The 19,532-nt window shown below is 38.2% G+C and overlaps 1 protein-coding gene across 1 annotated transcript; it reads left to right on the forward strand.

Moving 5' to 3' along the window:
* The first annotated feature begins 361 nt into the window (after positions 1 to 361).
* LOC101848438 lies at positions 362 to 18,195 on the forward strand. Its single transcript, XM_005100689.3, has 14 exons — positions 362 to 645; positions 2,527 to 3,479; positions 4,044 to 4,141; positions 4,740 to 4,955; positions 6,391 to 6,478; positions 6,922 to 7,043; positions 7,473 to 7,578; positions 8,139 to 8,320; positions 8,842 to 10,463; positions 10,811 to 10,991; positions 11,517 to 11,963; positions 12,904 to 13,128; positions 14,032 to 14,137; positions 14,598 to 18,195. The coding sequence occupies exons 2-14, from the start codon at positions 2,535 to 2,537 to the stop codon at positions 14,796 to 14,798; spliced, it is 4,539 nt and encodes a 1,512-aa protein (XP_005100746.1). The 5' UTR covers positions 362 to 645; positions 2,527 to 2,534; the 3' UTR covers positions 14,799 to 18,195.
* Positions 18,196 to 19,532: the final 1,337 nt, after the last annotated feature.

Consider the following 19,532-nt stretch of genomic DNA (forward strand, 5'->3'; position numbering starts at 1 on the left):
CTTCTTCTTCTTCTTCTTCTTCTTCTTCATTGGTGACCGTGATACCCTCGCATATTCTCTCCGTCCACGTTGTGGGTCCTCGAGATCCTGATCAGCTCAGTTTTTTTCTGTGTGTGTTGTTTGTCATAAAATTTGCATAAAGGCCAACTGAGTAAATGCTGTTCTCCATCTTTCTTTGCTTTTCTTTTCCTCTGTCTGTCCAAACAATCGCAACTTCTCAAGCCCATTTGTTCTATTATTTGTGTGGCCAAAGAATCTCAATTATTGTCTCATTATTATGAGAATAATAGAATCTAATATTGGATCTCTATTCGGCTTTTTACTTGCACGGCGTCACTGGTGATGCCATGGCAGCGGGAATTTCAAAATGGCGTCCTTTTGTAAACAAATTATAATAAAAAGTTACAGGTTCGTTTCTGGCTCTGCCAAACCTGCTTTATTAAATGTCTGTTCTTGCCAAAGAGTTCGATATTAGAAAATCAGTGTTTTCAAGAGCTGAGAAGGGATTAGGAATGTTCTTGTGTTTGTTTATACTCATGACCAATCCACGAAGAGAGAGCAATGCAAGTCTTGACGTGTTACCGACCGCCACCATTGTTGAAAACTTGAAATGGTGCCAGCGGTCTCGGCGAAAGAACTTGTAAAGTAAGTTTACCAATACGTCACTCTCTAAATTTGAAACATTCCATTTCAATGTTTGATATTCTTTTTGTTGGTGTTTTCCAATGAGTGCTAGTTTTCCCATGATGATAGTGTTTTGATTTTTTAAATGTTATATCTACATTATATTTACGTTATTTGGGTGTTGAATTGGAATACGGATACAAGCAGGAAAGGAAGACCACATGTGAACACAGTACAATCTACGATACAGTCAGTTGATCCACAAAAATATGCATTTGATCAAAATATTTGCTTAAGCCCTGAAACCCTTCAGCTTGTCCCTACCTGTAGAGGTATCGATCAGTGCGCTATAGCTGTAGTCTATAGTTTAAAAAGCAGCTAGATCTGGCTGCAATTTTTATGTCATCTAGATCTAGATCTAATAGATCTATAAGTTCATGGATTTGGTGAAGCATCTTTTTTTTTTTTCGAACTATACAAATTAAATAAGCTAAAAAGCTAATGTATTGTTTCAATGCCACAAGAGAGAAATGAGTCGAAGGAGATTCTGGCATGATTGTTGATGGTTGATTCTGTGAGGGAACTGAAAATCCATGACCATTATTCTTAAAGGTGTAAAGCAGTGTTTAAACACTCTCAATCTTATTTTAATGTACAATACCATAGATCTGGTATATTTACTTCATAATATGGTCTTTGTGTTGGTGTAGACCATGCAATAGATCTTGTAAATGATCTAGCATCTACTGCCACTATAATTATATATAGATCTATATTACTGAGATTTTCATACCGCATTTTTTGGGTTTATTGTTTTCATTTTCGTACCTTTGCTTTTTGTCGAGATTTAACAATGGAAATGATTCCCCACCCTTCACTCTGATTATAACTAGTTTGCTTTTGTTTTTCAGATTTTAAGTCATTATATATATGGGATTTGAGACTGAAAAATTATTGAAACTGAAGCAAGAAACAAAGATCATTTGCAATTAGAGAGGGAAGCTATATTTATAATTCACAAACAGTTGTGAAAGGTACAATGATTAACTGTTCATTGAGTCTAACTGAGGAGGTATATCCTTTAAAATCTTGTTTTGATTAACTGATATTATGAGGACTGTCACTTATGTACGCGACCACAATCAACATTTATTATATTCCAGTAAATTTTTCACTTTCCTTAATTTTTTTTATAGCTTGCCATGAAAAAGGGTGAAAAATTTAACAAAAAAGGGATTCTTCTATTTCTAATAATTGAAACATAAGGTTTGTGAGTCTAAGGAGGAGTTTAACCTTCCCAAGTCTTGATAAAGATAATTATTATGTTATTGGTATAGAGGTTTCTGAAGTAAGTTGTGTTGCTGTAGGTGGTGATGAATGATGTAAGAACCAAAATATAGAATAGCTGCTTGCAACCGTGAGGAAATTTGGTAAATTTAATGTTTTTCTTGCTTTCTTAAATATAGGGCTAGGTTTTTGGGTTCAACACCACAGGCGGGAAGGTCTTTGCCTGAAATTGTTTGGCTTTCAATTATCTTAAGCTTAACCAGGGCATCCTATAATATGCTATCATAAGAGGCTCTGCATGTCTTGCAGTTACATGTGAAAATGGAGCTTGGGATGTCTCTACCTGATAGATGGCTTTATTTGAAAATTGGAAGCACCTTTATCACAGGCAGCAAGACTGTCCAGCCAAGTGTTAAACGATATGTCATAAGCTTGAGAAGTGTTGTGAGTTGTCTATTGAAAGCAAACAATTTTAAAGCTTTTTTCACTCCAACGGGTTTCAGAATCGTTGAAGTACACAAACAAACTGTTAAAACTATTAATTGAAAAGAATTAGGCCTGTTGTCCTGTTTGATTTACCGCATACATGAATTAATTTCTTTTGTTATCTTTCAGGCTTTGACATGGGGACTTTGTATGAATGCCTCCGAGAAGCAAGACTAGAACAGTTTTACCCTGCATTTCGTGCAAATGGAATCACTCGCTCAGAGGCACTTATTAATTTAGGAATGCCAGAATTCTGTGCTTTAGGAATCACAGCTAGTGAAGACAAACGACGCCTCATTGAACTTGTCAACATAATAAAATCAGTCCACAGCTCTGGTCTGTCTGACAGTCCCATTTTCCCCAGAAGAAATATTAACCCTCAACATCATCATCCTAATCATAACACTCCGTCAAGCAGTTCACCATCTTCGACAAATAATGCTCCAACTACCGCTCAGGCAGACACTAATCAAGGTTTCTCTTCTGGGAGAGGAACCTCACACAACCCAAACAGAAACCGCAATCAGTCATTAAATCGAGGAAACTCATTTGCTGAGCAGAGTAGTCCAGGGACTCAACGTTTTGGAGCATCTAGAGATGTTTCTGTACGGGACAGAGTACCTAACTTTTCTGCTGCCTCCTATTTAGACATGTTGCAATTCATGTCTGAGAGTAGTGATGAAACAGAAGATGAGGGGGATGAAGAGTCAGGGGAGGAAGAGGAGGCAGTGGTGATGGGAGGCGCTGCTGCAGTACTTCATCCCCGTAATGTAACTTCTCCCAGTGCTGTTAGAGCTTCTACTTCAAGAGGACCTGTTGAGCGAATTAAGCATTCTCAAGAGAAAAGTTACAATTATGGTGTTCACAAACTGGGCTCACCATCAAAAGTTTCAAAATCTTCTCGGGGTGGGTCAGGAAGACATTTAGGAGATGAAAAAATCAAAGTGTGTGTTAGAAAGAGGCCCCTAACTAGAAGAGAGCAAAGAGGAAAGGAAGATGATGTTGTTACTGTTGAAAGCACTAATACCCTGATTGTGAATGAGCCCAAGTTGGCAGTGGATTTGAAAGCTTATACTTTACAGGTAGGATTAGCTCGCTTTTATTGTCTGTAAAAATGAAAGATATACCTTCCTGAAATGTGTTTAGAGAAATGTCTGTCATTGCTGCTTGTTTGTTGTGAGCTTATTTTTGATTGTTTGTTGTTCTGCTTAAGTTATGTGTGAATTTTAATAAAAATTAAGATTGAATGAGAGAGAGAGAGAGGGGGGGGGGTAGTGAGAGAGAGAGGGGGTCGGGTAGTGAGAGAGAAAGAGAGCAAAAGAGAGAGAAAGAGATGGGGGGGGGGGGGGAGGGAGAGAGAAAGAATGAGAGAGAGAAACATTGTTTTGTTACAGAGAATTTTTGTAAAGGGGCAAACCTTCAAACGAGCACTTGTTGTCAAGTTCAGTTATTTTTTTTCATGAAATTTATGCTGGGAAGCATCAATTCCTTCTGACATGAATATATGCGTTTTAAAAGCATTACTGTAATATTTTCAATAAACCCTCGAATCAGCAATCAAAGCTAAAAATTATGTTGCTTTTTTTTAGACAGTCTGTTCAGTGTAACATCAATTTTATCATATTTGCTTTGATTGTTCTTCACAGCATGAATTTGTGTTTGATGAGGTCTTTGATGAGTCATGCTCCAATGAGGATGTTTACATCAGAGCTGCAAGACCTTTGATTAGCTGCATCTTTAATGGGTAAGTTTGGCTTACTGGCTTTTCTCTTGACAGGCGGTATTTTTATGACTCTCCTAAGGTGTTATTTCACCAACACACGTGTTACTATGCAGTATAGAGTTAAGTTGACAAGAAAAAAGAGAGTATGTAGCCTACATAGATGACACTGAAGAGGTTTTTACAATTTTATAATGTTTTGCCACCTCTGTTTACTGGATGATTGTTCATGTTCTTCTTGGGACTTTATTTGAGACTGAAGGGAACTGTGTAAGTCGTCCATCAATTAACAATAAAAGTAAACCACTTTGTGTCAGAAGAAGTAAAGGCTTGTGGGTTTTTTTTGGTGGTGCAAGAGATGCCAAGGTCTTTTGTTATCTGTTTTAATGATTATGCTGTTTAAGGCAATTATGAGAGACATAAACTAAACTAACTATTATTATGAGAGACAGAGAGAGACAGACGAAATAGAGAGAGAGACAGAGAGACGAAGAGAGACAGAGAGAGAAAGGGGGAGAGAGAGGGAGGGAGGGAGCGAGAGTTATAAATCACTCTGCATTCAAACATTTATTCTAATAACATGCTTTGTGAATGAACTTGATGGGAAATGTTCTTATTTCAGGGGCACAGCCACTTGCTTTGCATATGGTCAGACAGGTGCTGGGAAAACGCATACAATGCTTGGAAATGAAAATGTACCTGGCCTGTACCTGCTTGCTGGTCAGGACATCTTTTCCATTATACAGTCAGAGAAATACGGAAGTGAGTTACATGTGTGGGTCAGCTTCTTTGAAATCTACTGTGGACAACTATTTGATCTGCTAAACAGGAGGAACAGGTATTTGTGTTTACCATGGTTTTTTTCCACTTTGTTTTTATCTTCTCAGTTCTGCTTTGTGTCAGATTCATTGTAGTATATGAGAACTGTCAATTTTATTGAACTGTGTATTCTGTTTACACTTTCCAATTTATCGCCCAATTCTCTTTTGATAGGGAGTCGCCAATCTGTACAGTGACTGTGCAGTAGTAGAAATTTTGATGTCTTGGAAAGCAGGCTATGGTAACTGTTAGGCTGATGTTGCTGCTGCTGCTGGTGTGTGTGTGTGTGTGTGTGTGTGCATGTGTGTGTGTGTGTGTGTGTGTGTATGTGTGTGTGTGTGAGTGTGTGTGTGTGTGTGTGTGTGTGTGTGTGTGTGTGTGTGTGTGTGTGTGTATGTGCGCATGCATACAAGATGTGAGTATGTGCGCGCACAGATATCTCTCTAAAGCTTATGCAGTGGAACTCGGATTCAACGAGCTCGGATTCCGTACTCGGATTCAACAAAAGAAGATGGATTCCCTGTTTTTTTGTCTTTTTAAAAATCAATAAGAAATAACCTGGATTCAACGAACTGTTAAATCAGCAAACTTTGATTCAACGAGGCCGCTTCCAGGGTGCCCTGCAGATATGACTTCGCTCAGTTTTCTCCCACAACGAACTTTATCTATCCCCAGAAACCATCCATTGCACCTGCATCGTGAACCATTATTCACTTAGCCGATTGCCTGTGACCAATCAGTGGCCTTCTTTCATACTAACACATGCATTGTTGACATGCGCATGTGTCTACTCTAGCGTGTGTTGGGGTCTGATTATTAGCCTGCACATGTGTAACTGTGCATCTATGTTGGTGGGGTGGCACCATCGGTCCATGTGGTGAACGTCGCTGATACAAATGCGTCAGTCTCTGTTTTCCCTCTGGGAACTGATCATTATTACAATGATAAGCTAGTTTTGACATAGATCTACGTAATGAATTGTGCGCTGGTCTATGAAATCAAAAGTTGCCATATGCTAGGCTCTACACAGCAACACAACTTTTTGGCAAACAACGAGATGACACAGGCGTGCATTTGAACGAATTGGTGTTTTTTTGCACAGCTCATAATATCCAGGCATTTCAGGTACCACTTGTTACTTCTCTTTTTATACATTACTTGCTCAGTGCCTGTAATTATCTACACAAAACCTCATGTTTGCTATAACGAACACTCAGATTCAATGAGATTTTAGGTCAGGCTTGGTGACCTTGTTGAATCCGAGTTCCAATGTACAGTAAAACATGGATAGGTCGAACACAAAGTACTCGAAACCACGCATCAGCTGAACTGTGCCTGTGGTCCCGGTTTTTTTTCTCTTTGTAAGATATCCCTTGAACTACCGAGGCCAGTCCCGACGAATTTGAGCTATCCGTGTTATATTGTACTTTGCAATGTTCACCTTTTGTTCTCAGGCTTCATGCAAGGGAAGATGGAAGTCGTCAAGTTTGTATTGCTGGCTTGACAGAAACAGAGGCAACAAGTGTGACATCACTAGTGCAGGTAACACAACCACTGCATCTTACAGTGTTAGTAAAGCTTAAAAAGATTGCTCGTGTCTTATGCATTTTGTGTTTTCAAATATAAAGATGCGTAGGGACCAGTAATTTAATGAATGGGTTTGCTTTTGTTTTTTTTACATAGTACACATTAGGGACCTTTCTAGCCTTACCGATTATAAATGGTCCTCCAAATATGAATACATGTGAATAAAAACTCATGACAACAGTCAAACTGTGACACTGAATCTTATTTTTGAAAATGCAAACTTATGAGCATATATTTTTCTTCATTTTTTCTCACTCTGTAGAAAGTCTTTTGTTTAAAAAGGCTGTTGATTAATTAGACTTCCTGAAAATTCAGTGATATTATTTCTAATGTGCATATCTATGAGCAGCAATTTGTTTGTAAAAGTAAAAAAGTCCTGTTTCTGCATTGTCTTCTAGACTCTGGAATATGGCAACTCAGTCAGGAGTAAAGGAGCCACTGGGGTGAACCCTGATTCATCTCGCTCTCATGCAATTCTTCAGTTAGATATACGCAACAGTGATGACATCAAAGTTGGCAAGTGAGTATGAAACGGGATATTTAGTGCATTGTTTTAGATATAATGCATTTTGTTTTTTTCATAATAAAGAAAAGGCAAGTCATGTTATAGAAGGTCCCCATTTTTTTTAATACATGTGTATTCGTTGTATTTAAAACATGTACATAGCAAAATTTATAGATAAAAGATTTTTGCGTCCCTCTGATTTGGCCATGTACATGCTGGACTGCATCTTAAAACATGTGAGTGACAGAGGATGTAGTTTTCTTTTTTTCAGATTACTTATGCTGTTGTTATTGATCAAGGATTACTTATTTCATACTTTCACTGTTAATCATTTAAGTTCCAAGTGTACTTGTTTCTCTTGTCTCCCTTGGCAGTGAGAAGAAAAATCTACCTTCTTCTTTTCATATAAAAGACTTTACCTTTTACTATTTTCTGTATCTTCAGAATTTCTTTTATTGATTTGGCTGGGAGTGAGCGGGCTTCAGATGTAACAGACACAGACAAGCAAACACGTCTAGAAGGAGCTGAAATCAATCAAAGTTTGCTGGCTGTGAGTTGGAATCAACTGTTTGAAGTCTGTATCCAGACGTTAATGTATTTCAGCAAGATAATCCCAATGACAGTAGACCTAACTGTTGTCAAATTTTTGTGGACTCCGTGACTTTGTTTTTGGTTGACAAAATCTTCATTTCTTTGAATTTTGAAAATTTAATGGTAGTATGTTGAGTTATTTAAAGCACAGTACCTTGTTTATCTTATGACATTATTTATTTTACCACATAACATGGAATTGAGGATTAAATCAGATTTGTGCAATCATTTTGATGTTTGGCTTCCCTAATTTTAATACAAATTTTACCAAGCATACTTAGGAGAGCACAGTATCAGTACATTTTTAAAGAATAATATGCTTTCCAAAAAGACTGTATTACAAATCCAGAATTTGATTGTGACTTCTGTTTGTATGCTCTATAATGCAAAGACTTTGGAATTTCTTTGCTTCAGATTACACCCCTCTTTTTCCTTTTTTTTTCATAACTTATTATAGTTCTCCTAACTTTGTGCCTTGCTGTGATGCTTTATGTATTTGAATATGTTTTCTCTTTTCAGTTAAAAGAGTGCATTCGATCTATTGATCAAGACAGCAGGCACACCCCTTTCCGTCAAAGCAAGCTAACCCACATCCTGAAGGATTCTTTTATTGGAAACTCACGCACTTGTATGATTGCAAATATCTCACCTACGCAAACAGCTTGTGAAAATACGTTGAATACCCTGCGCTACGCAGACAGGTACTATATTTTATTCTTTTGAATTATTCTTGTTCTGAAGAAGTGGTGATGATTACTTGTGTGTTGGAAGAATACCTGTTCTAGTAAACTAAATTATTTTCCTGGTAAATGTTGGATCTTTTAGAAACCTTTGATATGTCTAGTTTGATGGCATAGGACATTTATTTTTGTGGTAAGAAGGGGTGGGGGGGGGGGGGGGGGGGGGGGGGGGGGGGGTGTCAGTTTCTGGAATGTAGAGGACGTCTTTTTTAACTCTTCATGAAAGTAATGACCCCTTAAATAAAGTCACCCTTTGGAGAGTCATTAAGACATCCCAGTTTTCAGGCTCAAATGAATGCAAGAAAGGTCAGATTCAAACACAATGCTGTTTTCACAAGTAAAGCACTTGAAGTAATAACAGCTTTTTCTTTTGAGGGAAGTCCTAAATTTTTGTCCTCTTTAGTTTATTGTCAAAGGTAATCAAATATATATATTTTTTTGTTAAACTGTAATTTGAACAAACGTGATCACTCTCTTTACAGGGTGAAAGAGCTGAAACGAGACTCTGTTCGGGGCAGCAGTACAGTTGGGCAAGCCATGAATCTGTTGATGAACATACCCCCGACAGCCCCTACGATATTCCATCCTTCCAACATCTTGTCTAGTTCAACACCCATGAGACAGTCTACACAGTCAAGGCGAGAAAGATTAAATGAGCCATCTGAGATAGACCTGGATCCCTCTGAAACTCCAATCAGAGGCCATAACATGCCCAGACGGTCAAATTTTGCTAAAGACAACTCGAGGTCAAATCGTAACAACACTGTTGGACAGTCCCAGCAGGCGTCCACCAAAGTTCGCTCAGATCAGCCCAGTGCAGCAGCATCTGTGTTAAAACCAGTCCCAAGCAGTGCTCCGTCACGTTCTCGTTCGGTAGACACAGCTGCTTCTCAAGGTTCCGTTGTTCCCCCCCCAGACGCATCTCCTAGTGAGTCTGATCACACAGACACAGATTCATGTAATGTCACAAACCCCACGTATACTCTCACCTCACGACCCAGAGGAAGACAACTTCCAGTCGCTCAGTCCACAGATACAGAGTTTGATTTTCCAACTTCAGATTTTAACAATGTAGATGATTTCAACGACTTAAATCGCACAGATCCTAACAAAGTAGGGGAACAACTTGCAGAATCCAGAAAAACACAGAACAAAACTGCATTACCATCAGCTGCCACAGCTGAAAATGTTGCAGTGACCTCATCATTCAGTGTTGTTCAGCCTCCCGTCACGAAACCAGTTGTGTATACTTCTTCAGACACACAAGCTAGCAGTGTTAAAATTTCAGGTACATTAGCTGGCAATGTGAAAACTTCAGCTGGTAAACCTGCTGTCCCTGAAGTCACCCAGAGATTTCAGTCAGCTGATGTGACACCTCCTTTGCAGTCAAAACAGAACCCCAGTTTCAAGAAAGCATTTATGAAGGAAGTAGTGAGTAGTGACGACAGTGTAGATGATGAGGAAATGTTTGCCGATGGACCTTTATCTGAAGGTAGAGGAACAAATACTCCGACCAAACCTGCGTCAAATCTGTCCCATGTACTGTCCACTACAGCAGCGTTAATGAGGCCTCAACTCATGGTGCCACAGCCAGCTGAAAGTAGTGACCTCACCAAGTTTACTCAAAGACAGACGCTCAATGCTCCGGGTACAAATGATTTGTCAGGTAAACACACAGTTGGGCACAAGCTGCTCACAGATCAGGCAGTTGGCATTGACAGACACAAGTCTACACCAGGGTCTCAGCCATCGGTAAGGTCAAAATCTCCTGGTGTTAAAACAAAGCCCCAGGGTGGCCGCCCACTGCCCTCCCCACCACTGCATGCAAGTGGACAGCAGAATCAGGCAGCTTTGACTGTGTCAGATATCTCACCACCTTCGCAACAACAACCCCAGACCAAGGGGAAGTCTTCTCCCTCTCCGTCTCAAGACCTCAAAGGTATCTTTGATTCACCATCATCTCACGAGAAGTCTGATATTGTTGCATCTCCTCAAGCAACTTCTATACACTCAGACTCAGGTTCTCAGAGTCCTAAAGTGAGGAGACACTCTGATGATTCAGACTCAAAGCGACGTCGACGCAGGGGATCTCACTCTCCTACAGGTAAATAGGTACAGCTATCAGTTAGTTTCAGTAACAAGTTAAAACTCAACTTTGAATTGAATGAAGGTAACGTGAGTTTGAATATTTTTTTCTGTAGGTCTCGATTTAGCCTGAAATATACTCATTTTTTTAGTCTTTAGAATTTGCCAATTTCTAGAGCTGTATCAGATTGTTGTGTGTGTATGAACATGCATGTTTGTGTGTGTGTGTGTGTGTGTGTGTGTGTGTGTGTGTGTGTGTGTGTGGGGGGGGGGAGGTAAATGTGCATGTATGTCTTCGAAGAAAGTGCGTTGGGAATTGCATTATTTAATCAATTTATTGCAGCATTTCACAATGAAATGTTTCAGGTGAAGTGAGCGATGATTCTACAGACAGCATCAGAGCATCCTTGTCAGATCAAGGTCAAGGCGGTTACAGAAAAACGGACTCAGTGAAAGGACGCATGAGGAAAGAGCGGAGCGACCCCATACTGGCTCTGAACATGCAAAGAAAGAAACACACTTTGCCTGATCCAGAAAACATTACCAAGTAAAAAAAATATTCTGGCCGTTTCCTTGTTTTGTTATTACATAACCTTGTACCTGTTGTGAGGATGATGGAGGTGCGCCTTTCCCTTTTATCAAATATAGAAAGAACAAATTGATAAGGAGGTGTGAAAGAAGTTGGTCTTAAAGATACACATTGAGGCAAAAAGAAAAGGGAAACACACTCTTTCTATATTGGGTAGTTGTTCTGTGCACAAAAAGGTTGAGAGCAGCATAAGGGTGAGATAATAGACAAGTAGGATTGATGAATGACACCCCAAGACTTCTTTTGAAAAGAAAAGAGAGAGATAGAAAGAGATGAGGGGAGGGAAGTAAGAGAGAGACGGGATGGAGTGAGAGAGATAAAAAAGAGAGATAGAGAGAGAGGGAGAGAGAGATGAAGAGAGAGAGAGAGATAGACAGAGAGAGAGAGAGACAGAGAGAGAGAGAGAGACAGAGAGACAAGAACTGAATCACTAATTGATTAGCATTTTGTGTCTATTTTTATCCATTGTATTTTCCTCTCCAGAATGCTCACACGTAGCAACACTCCGAAATCTGGACTGACTCAGGGCACTAGTGGGTGGAAAGTGATTCACAGTGAGCTGCCCACTCACCACAGGGCAAGAGGCCATCCTCAGGAGGTGGTCGAGGAGGTAGAGTGTCACAGTGAACCAGGCTCACTGGCTGCTGCTGCCAACATTGGCCCCGAGGATCAAGCATCGGTTGGTGTGGCGGGACATCTTAGTGATGATGGCTATGGGGGCCTGGTCGGCAAACAAAGCAGTGTCAGGACTGTCCGAGACAACTCTCCACTGGTCAGCCTAGGGACTAAGGCCAAGCAACTGCCTCAGACGCCCCTGACTGCAGTAGGCGGGGATAAGAATTATGCTGCTTCTGCATACACCCAGAAGTTTGAGGGAATTCAGGAAGACAATGAGGAATATAGAAAACCTGAGATAAACATCAGAATCAAGTACGAATAAGAGTTGTACAGCAATGCACATGTGCCTTTTTCTAGCCTTCTATTGAATGTTTTCAGGATTTAAATTGATAATACTAAATGATAATATTAATATTAATGAAGATAATTTTTGTGTTGCCTACTTCTGTGTGCACACAGCTCTGGGCCCTTTACATAAATCCAAATTGTATCTCAAAATGTTTTTATCCTTTTTACTTACTTACAGTGGCATGTTTAATGTCATTCTGATTATACTTTTGTTAATACCAACGACACAACAGATGAACAAAATGGTTCATGTGTCCAAGCCTGCTATTTCTGGTAGCTGCAGCGCATTGCCCTTTTTAAACTTTCATTTTAAATGTTTTGCTTAAGAACATACCCCACTGTCCTCTCTTTTAGTTATTGTTGTCACTTGATTTTGCTTAACAATTTTGTCTGAAAAGAATCCACTCTCCACCTGGCCATTAAAGTCCCCTGCCAATCAGCCTTTCAATGTTTCATCTATCAATGAGTCCAAAGATTGAGATGAAATTTCACTTTGGCACCGTGACTGTACAGCAATATTTTATCATAATAAAGGATTGCTGTTCCGTGATGATGTCAGCATAACATTTCATCTCAACTACTGGTGCTGACATTTTAGTACAGCTAGTAAATTTTTCTTTTGGGTTTAGGAAAACTGACTTTGTATCACGATCTGACGCAATAGCAATGAAAGTATCTTTCAAGCTCACTATAAGAAATTTGTTCTGGTCAAGGATGTACAATAACATTTAAAATCTCTTTTTCATTGACAATAGCTTAGCTGCCCCCCACCCCCACCTCCTTTCCTTCTCTTTCTCTCCTTTCTTCTCTCATTTACTCTTGCTCCTTTCTTCCCTTTCGGTTTTGTTACCCTAATATTCAATATCTGGTAGTGGTTTGTGAATAGATGCACTGTTCTTTCCAGCCCTGCTATTGTGACGGAAAAACTGGCATCAGGATCTGTGTTCTCTCCCATCCACCCACAACCTGTGACCAGCGTGGGGACAAAAATGGTTGTGGAACCTTCGGTGGCTTCTTCACTTCTACTGCAGCCAACCCCGGTCACTGCAACCACTCTGTCAGGAGTGAGTTGTGTTGCAGATTCCGTCTCCAGGGATGGTTCTGCTATCAACGAATTGCAAGAGGCTCGGTAAGTGTTAGAGTGAAAGCAATGTTTTATTTTCTTGTAGCCCTCTAAAAAAGGCCTGCTGTGCTTTGCCGTAGCCTTGTCCCATGTTCTGAGATATGACAAATTGACTCTCTGCGTTACATCAGCATGAGTTTTAAATCACTCTTATGAGCGATGGTGCTCCGACTTGCATGTGTGACATTTTTTATTGTGGTAAATTTTGAACCGTCACATCTGTCTGTTCCCCTTTCTATAGGGCTAAGTACTGTGCCTTCAAAATAACCTGTTGCCTCTAAGTAGGGTGCTGCAATCATTCAAAAAGAAAAAAAGACTATTAAAAACTGCAACTCTCCTTACTCACCGGTTCTTTCCACAATACCATTTTAGTACCTCATGGAAGATACAGTGGTTCTACTGCAACTGGATTAAAAGGGACATGCTACTGAGAAAAAGATTTTATTGGTTCAATAAATATGGGAAAGAGCGAAAGAGGGAATTACTGTTTGTATGCCAAATATGTGCATCTCTTCCATTTTAACTTTAGAGAAAAAGAGATTGAGATGTAGATGCCAAACACGCTACAAGACAAATATAGGTTCCTTCAAGAGAAAGAACATGGCACAGTTATTAAGATTGAAGAAATAAAAAGTAGAAAAGACCGAAAGTGGACACAATACCCCTAAGGGATATAAAACACAAGATTGTCTAATCTTTGATATTCATATGTGCTGTTCTACTCCACTTTAAAGGGGCTTCTTTAAGTTTTTCAAAAAAAACCCACAGAGATCAAATGTTTTGGTAGATGGAGTAACCGCACATGGTCCCTATTCTTTTGCTGATTTCTTCCTCCTCATCAGTTTTGATCAAAACTGTGACTATTATTATTGTTGTTGCCCCTCAGAAACTAAAATATTTTGATTACAGGATGCATCTTGTATCTGCACATGAAGATCAGCTTGCTACCATCACATCATTGTGTAAATATGAGATGCGCCTGCTCCTTAATGCAAAGAAAGTATCTGGAAAAAAGGTATGGGCTGGCTGTTTCTATTCCCATTGTGATTTTTTTTCTTGGGAATTAAGTTTATTGTTATATTTGAGTGCAGGATTGTACTGAATAAGAACATATTTCAATTAATTAAATAAAGCAAGAAAAAGATTATTTTCTTCAACAGATGTCAGCACTCAGTCTCAGTAATTTTGAAAATTTTGAAACCATTGAAAAGTTTTGTTGGCATCTATGTCATTAATTGATAAAGGAGTACTTTAGAATAAAAGGGTAAACATTGAGGATTGTATCAGCATTATAAAGTTTTAATGACTTCCTTAATTTGTTTTCCTGCATATATATATATATATATATTTTAAAATATTTCACTACTGTGCACTGGGTGGAATATACACCTACCAATGTATACCTATTTACTGTAGTTTTATGAATGGAAATGAATTATTGGATTTCCTAGCAAATTCCTATTACCGTGTTACAGGGTTTTGATGACTACTTGAGGCGTGTCAGTGACATTCTTCACCAAAAGATGTCGGCCATAGCATCCCTACAAGACCAGATTTCCCAGTTCCGTTGCAACAACAGTGTTAGTCAAAGCAGCTCTGTCACTTCTTCTGTCCAGATGTCAGTGTCTGAGTCTCACAGCAGTGTTTCTACGCAAAATAATCTGACATCCAAATAGACATACCATGAACATGGTAACAGTAAAACTCAGAACGAGTACCAGTTGACATAAACATGTTTTTATTTAAGAATTATGGATTTTCAGCTTGTTTTAAATGCTGATTTAAGTTTGAAAACGAGTTAATTGGCCCTTTCTTGTATATATATATATATATATATATATATATATATATATACAAATATACTTGAGTTCTGATCCCCAACCTGCTCATATGTGCAAGGGCACAAAATTATAGCATAAATTGTCACCAAGACTGGTTTCAAGCATTGTTGTTTTTATTTTTTTATATTTTAGATGCCATAAAATGTCAGCTAACCCATAAGTTTGTATTTAGTTCTTGCCATAATTTCATTTACAATTATGGTGCTCTTACCTATTTCCATGAAAATGAAATCAAGAACGCCATTCATTTGTTATATTTGTCTTAGTTTCACAGGGAAGTAATCTCTGAGAATTTTATGAGTTAGGCTGGTCCCAGAGTGGCTCTGTAGGTCTGATCTGTAGCTCGCCTAGCTCGTACCATGCAAATGAACGTATACATTATCGTGTGGCTGAGCAGCGTCACTGTATGATCTGTCCGTTGTCCGCTGAGCTGCGGGACGTGTCAGACGTGCTATTCAACAGTGTTGTAAAAACACAATGGACATGTGTCACTCGCAGCCTCGCTTTGTGTTCATTTTCGACTGAAATTCTTCATAGATCATCAAAGTCAGCAAGAAGTAAGTATTATTAGGTGCTTTACTATAAGATATTGATGCTAGCTTCAACACTTGACCACAGAATCCCAAGAAATGCACTTTATCCTACATTAAAATTTCGAATCAAGAGGTTGACCTAGTTTTGACTGTTTGTTTACATTCGTAGGCCTGTGTGCTTTTAGTTTTAGCCTAGTGCGGCTGTGCTGATACACAGAGGGCACTCACTCAGACATAGAAGCCAACGCACAGTGCGGCTATGGTGACACATAGACGGCGTGTGCTTGGCAAGCTAAATGTCAGACTTACAGAGCCACTCTGGGACCAGCCTTAAGGTCAACTTTTTATACATTGCATGATGTGGCTCATACTCATGATGATGCTTAGGTTTTATCAAGTTAGAGGTGCACAGTTTCTCAGCTAACTGTATTAGCATATATATATATTTGCCGATTGCTGTTGAAACTGTTTCTTGTTAATGTTACAACAAGATGAGCAGATTGTCCTATCAGGTGATGTGATCACTTTTGTATATTGTGCTCTGTATAATTTATATGTGTAAAAGACCATTGGGCCAGATGGTTTTTACATAAGAATGAATTCACAATGCATTTTTACATGGCTAGGTTATTTTTTGTTTTGAGCTAATATTCTATTTGAATTAGTACATTGTGAAATCTGGATGTTTCGTCTTTGAATTTTGATATGTTGCTAATTTTCTTTGAAGTTAATAGCTTGACTGTACTGGGGAAGAAATTTTTGGTCAATTTTTTCAAAGTTAAAATAACATAAATTTTAAACTGCCAGTGAGTTACAGCATCGGAAATGTTGTGTGATAAAATGCACTACACTCAAACGACAGTAAAAAATAATAATGCTACAGTTGTGGAGAAACAAAATGGAAGATGTTTGAGGAGAATAAGAATGCACTTTACGTGAATGATACTTACTTTCTAGGTTGCTCTGCTGGTGATTCCTACCTTTAGAGTATCTTGAGTAAAAAAAAAAAATTCCAGTAATACAGAAAAAAACCCAGTGCTTTCATTTGTACATGCATTCCTGCTACTCGGAAATGATTTTTTAAAATACAGGTACATTTATATATCTTATGTCCTGATATCCATAGCACTCATGTTCAATTCCAGTTAGATAAATATTGTTGGAAGGTGAAAAAAAACAGTGGGCCTCCTGCCATCAGCTGATTGCACGTGCACATCACATTATACTGCACTGTTTACCAGTTGAGCATAACAATAACAACCATGGTCTTTTAAGGGTTAACTTGTGAAATTTTATTGGAGCTGAGATCTTCTATTTTGTCTTTATTATATATATGTTCTCTTGCTAGATCTCAGGCGGAGTTGACAATAGGTTTCTCAACACACAGGGCAACAGGTTGTTTTTTATGTGGCCTACTTTCTTCTAGTTCAAGATAAGCTTGATCCACCTTTTTAGCTGCAGAGTTTTAGAGCATTAGAAGCAACACTTTGTTTGATAATATGATTTTAAGGTTGTGCTGCTGTCTCAAAGAACGCTCGTAATTCACGAAACTTGGCTGAGCGAGCTTATTGTGATCAACATATAGGCCTATTTTGATATCGATATCATTTTTAACAAACTGTGATATGTTTATCATGATCAGATTGTCTGTCTATCTTTGTTGTTACTTTTTAGTTTTTAAGGTAGGCCTACTTTTTAGAAACCAGCCCCCAACACCTATTTGACATATCATGTAATTTGTAGAGGTAATGTTTAGTTTATACATAAATCTAAGTCATGCTGATGTCAAAATCAATTGCCAAAGACAAATTTATTGTAGCAAATTGTAGCAAAAATTTGTAATAAACAATATGCCTATTCTCCCAAGTGCTTCTAGCAAGCAGGTATCATCAAGACCATCACGTTTCATAATACAACATGATACAAGGTATACCAATCAATTACAACAGCCTATTCTGGGTGTGCACATCCTCACGAGTTGATTACTCAATTAATCATGACATCAGCTGACAACAATTTGTAAAATCATTCATTTTATTTGGGGCGTTTGCCATTGCTGTCAACACAATGAATTTTGTGAAAAACAAAGTCGTATTTATTACCTTTTTTCCTGATTCCTTATTAGTTTCTCCCTGTGTTCTTCACTTTTCCTCTTAACTTACAGTCTAGTTTATATCCCCTGGGGTACTTGAAACATTGTCTTTAAAAACGGTTTTGTTGCAAACTCCTTCTAATGTACTTTATTCTTTGTGTAAAACCATTCTGTTTACCATGGAAAGAGAAATGTTTGTTAGCAGTATTAAAATGCCGGATAATTTATAACAAATGAGGAAAAAAAGGCTCTGTTATTTTGACTGCAGTTATTAATTACACTAGTGACCTTTTTTCACAGTACGTATTTATGATCTTTATGTTGAGAGTGAATAGTTGATATGAATTTGTTTTACAAGTAATGTTTTTAATTAAAATCTGTTCATTAACTCTCTCTTTACATGAATGGAGTACCTTATTGCAAATTGCAGAATAGTGATAAGAAGCCCTGAGAGTGATATATTGCTGACAAAATATGTTCTGGCATATCAATGCCGTTTGTTTTCACTCCTGGATCTCTATGGGTATTGTGGATGTTCACTTTTATGAACACAGTATAATTGAAATATTTTGAAATAAAATGAGTTATTTCAATTGCCAAAATCAAAGTCTGTTTTCTTCATGTTATGTGTTTAGGCTTTTGCCATGAAGAATTGCTGGACATAACACTTTTGTAAGAAATGCGGGTGCAGGTGGGAATAACTTAAACAATGTCTCTACAATATAAAATATACACACATCTCACACAGGATTTTTTTTTCACTTCATCATGATTCTCTTTAATTGTACTGAAAACATCCTTCGTTTTGTGAAAGAAAACATACAGTACATACCAAAGTAAGGCCAAAGTAGCCTACTCATGGTAATTTTATTTTCAAATGTAGTTGTGCACATCCTAAAATTTTGAAATGTGATTATTCAAGTCCTGATATGCAAAAAATTACCTTGCTATACACTGCGAAAAATCCTGTCAGTTCGTTACAGTTTTTTGATATGTGAAATCCCCAGCTTGCACTGTATGTTTCCCAAGAAGCTGAGAATGATTTTGAGTGTCCTAGGGTCTACTAGGGTAACAATAATAGGTGTAAAGCGCATAGAGCATGCTGTAGTGTGTGGATATGTGTATATAAACATGCAATTATTATTATTAATATTATTATTACAATATCAGTCATTTAGTGTAGGAAAAGCAAGACAGGAACATCAGAGAAAAAGAACCAGGACCAACCAGAGATGTCCTCCACCACCCAGTCCAATCTCTTCAAACTGCAGAATAAACATCGCTGTCTTCCATCCTGGCAAACTGAGCACACAGTAATATTTTTAACACTACAAAATAACAGTGCTTTGGTAAAACCCTTTCATCACCTTGGACATCACTTTGTAAAATATTAAAATATGTAATCATGTTGGACGGATTTAAGCCCACTGTGCGAAATCTCTCTATCTAAAAAAAAAGTGTGTCAATGAACTTGGAAATAGCTGACATTGTGCTCAGTTAGAAATTTTACTTCAATAAAAATTAAGTCAAGCCTTAAGACGATTGAGGGATGGATATATTGCAACTTGAGTTGGGAACCAACACAGACATCTAGAGCATTTCTACATCACCTCTGTATATCGATGCTAAGCAACCCTTAAAAATACCTGTACCCATCTTGAGTTTTGTATCAATGTGTTTTTCATAGGGGCATCAACTTGATCTTGACCTATTTCCATTTGGGAAAACCAACACTCTAACAATTATTTCTTGACTTGCAAGGGAAAAGTAGCCTACCTGATAGGGAAGGTTCATGTCTGAATGTCTCAGTAGGAAACTACACAATTTTTAAGGACACACTGTTAGTGTTAGTTTTTCTTTGAGATATGAAACCAGCCAACCAGAAGAAAAAAAAAGAAACTTGTACAAGTTCCACTACTTCTTTTATTTTGATAGATAGAAAGA

The sequence above is a fragment of the Aplysia californica genome, unplaced genomic scaffold (assembly GCF_000002075.1).
Source record: "Aplysia californica isolate F4 #8 unplaced genomic scaffold, AplCal3.0 scaffold00256, whole genome shotgun sequence".
NCBI classification, from domain to species: Eukaryota; Metazoa; Mollusca; class Gastropoda; order Aplysiida; family Aplysiidae; genus Aplysia; species Aplysia californica.

Excerpts from the sequence above, each read along its gene's own strand:
- LOC101848438 (XM_005100689.3), top strand. The coding sequence starts at position 2,535 with ATGGGGACTTTGTATGAATGCCTCCGAGAAGCAAGACTAGAACAGTTT. Across the intron at positions 3,480-4,043 it reads TGAAAGCTTATACTTTACAG|CATGAATTTGTGTTTGATGA; the intron begins GTAGGATTAGCT and ends TGTTCTTCACAG. Across the intron at positions 8,321-8,841 it reads ACCCTGCGCTACGCAGACAG|GGTGAAAGAGCTGAAACGAG; the intron begins GTACTATATTTT and ends CTCTCTTTACAG.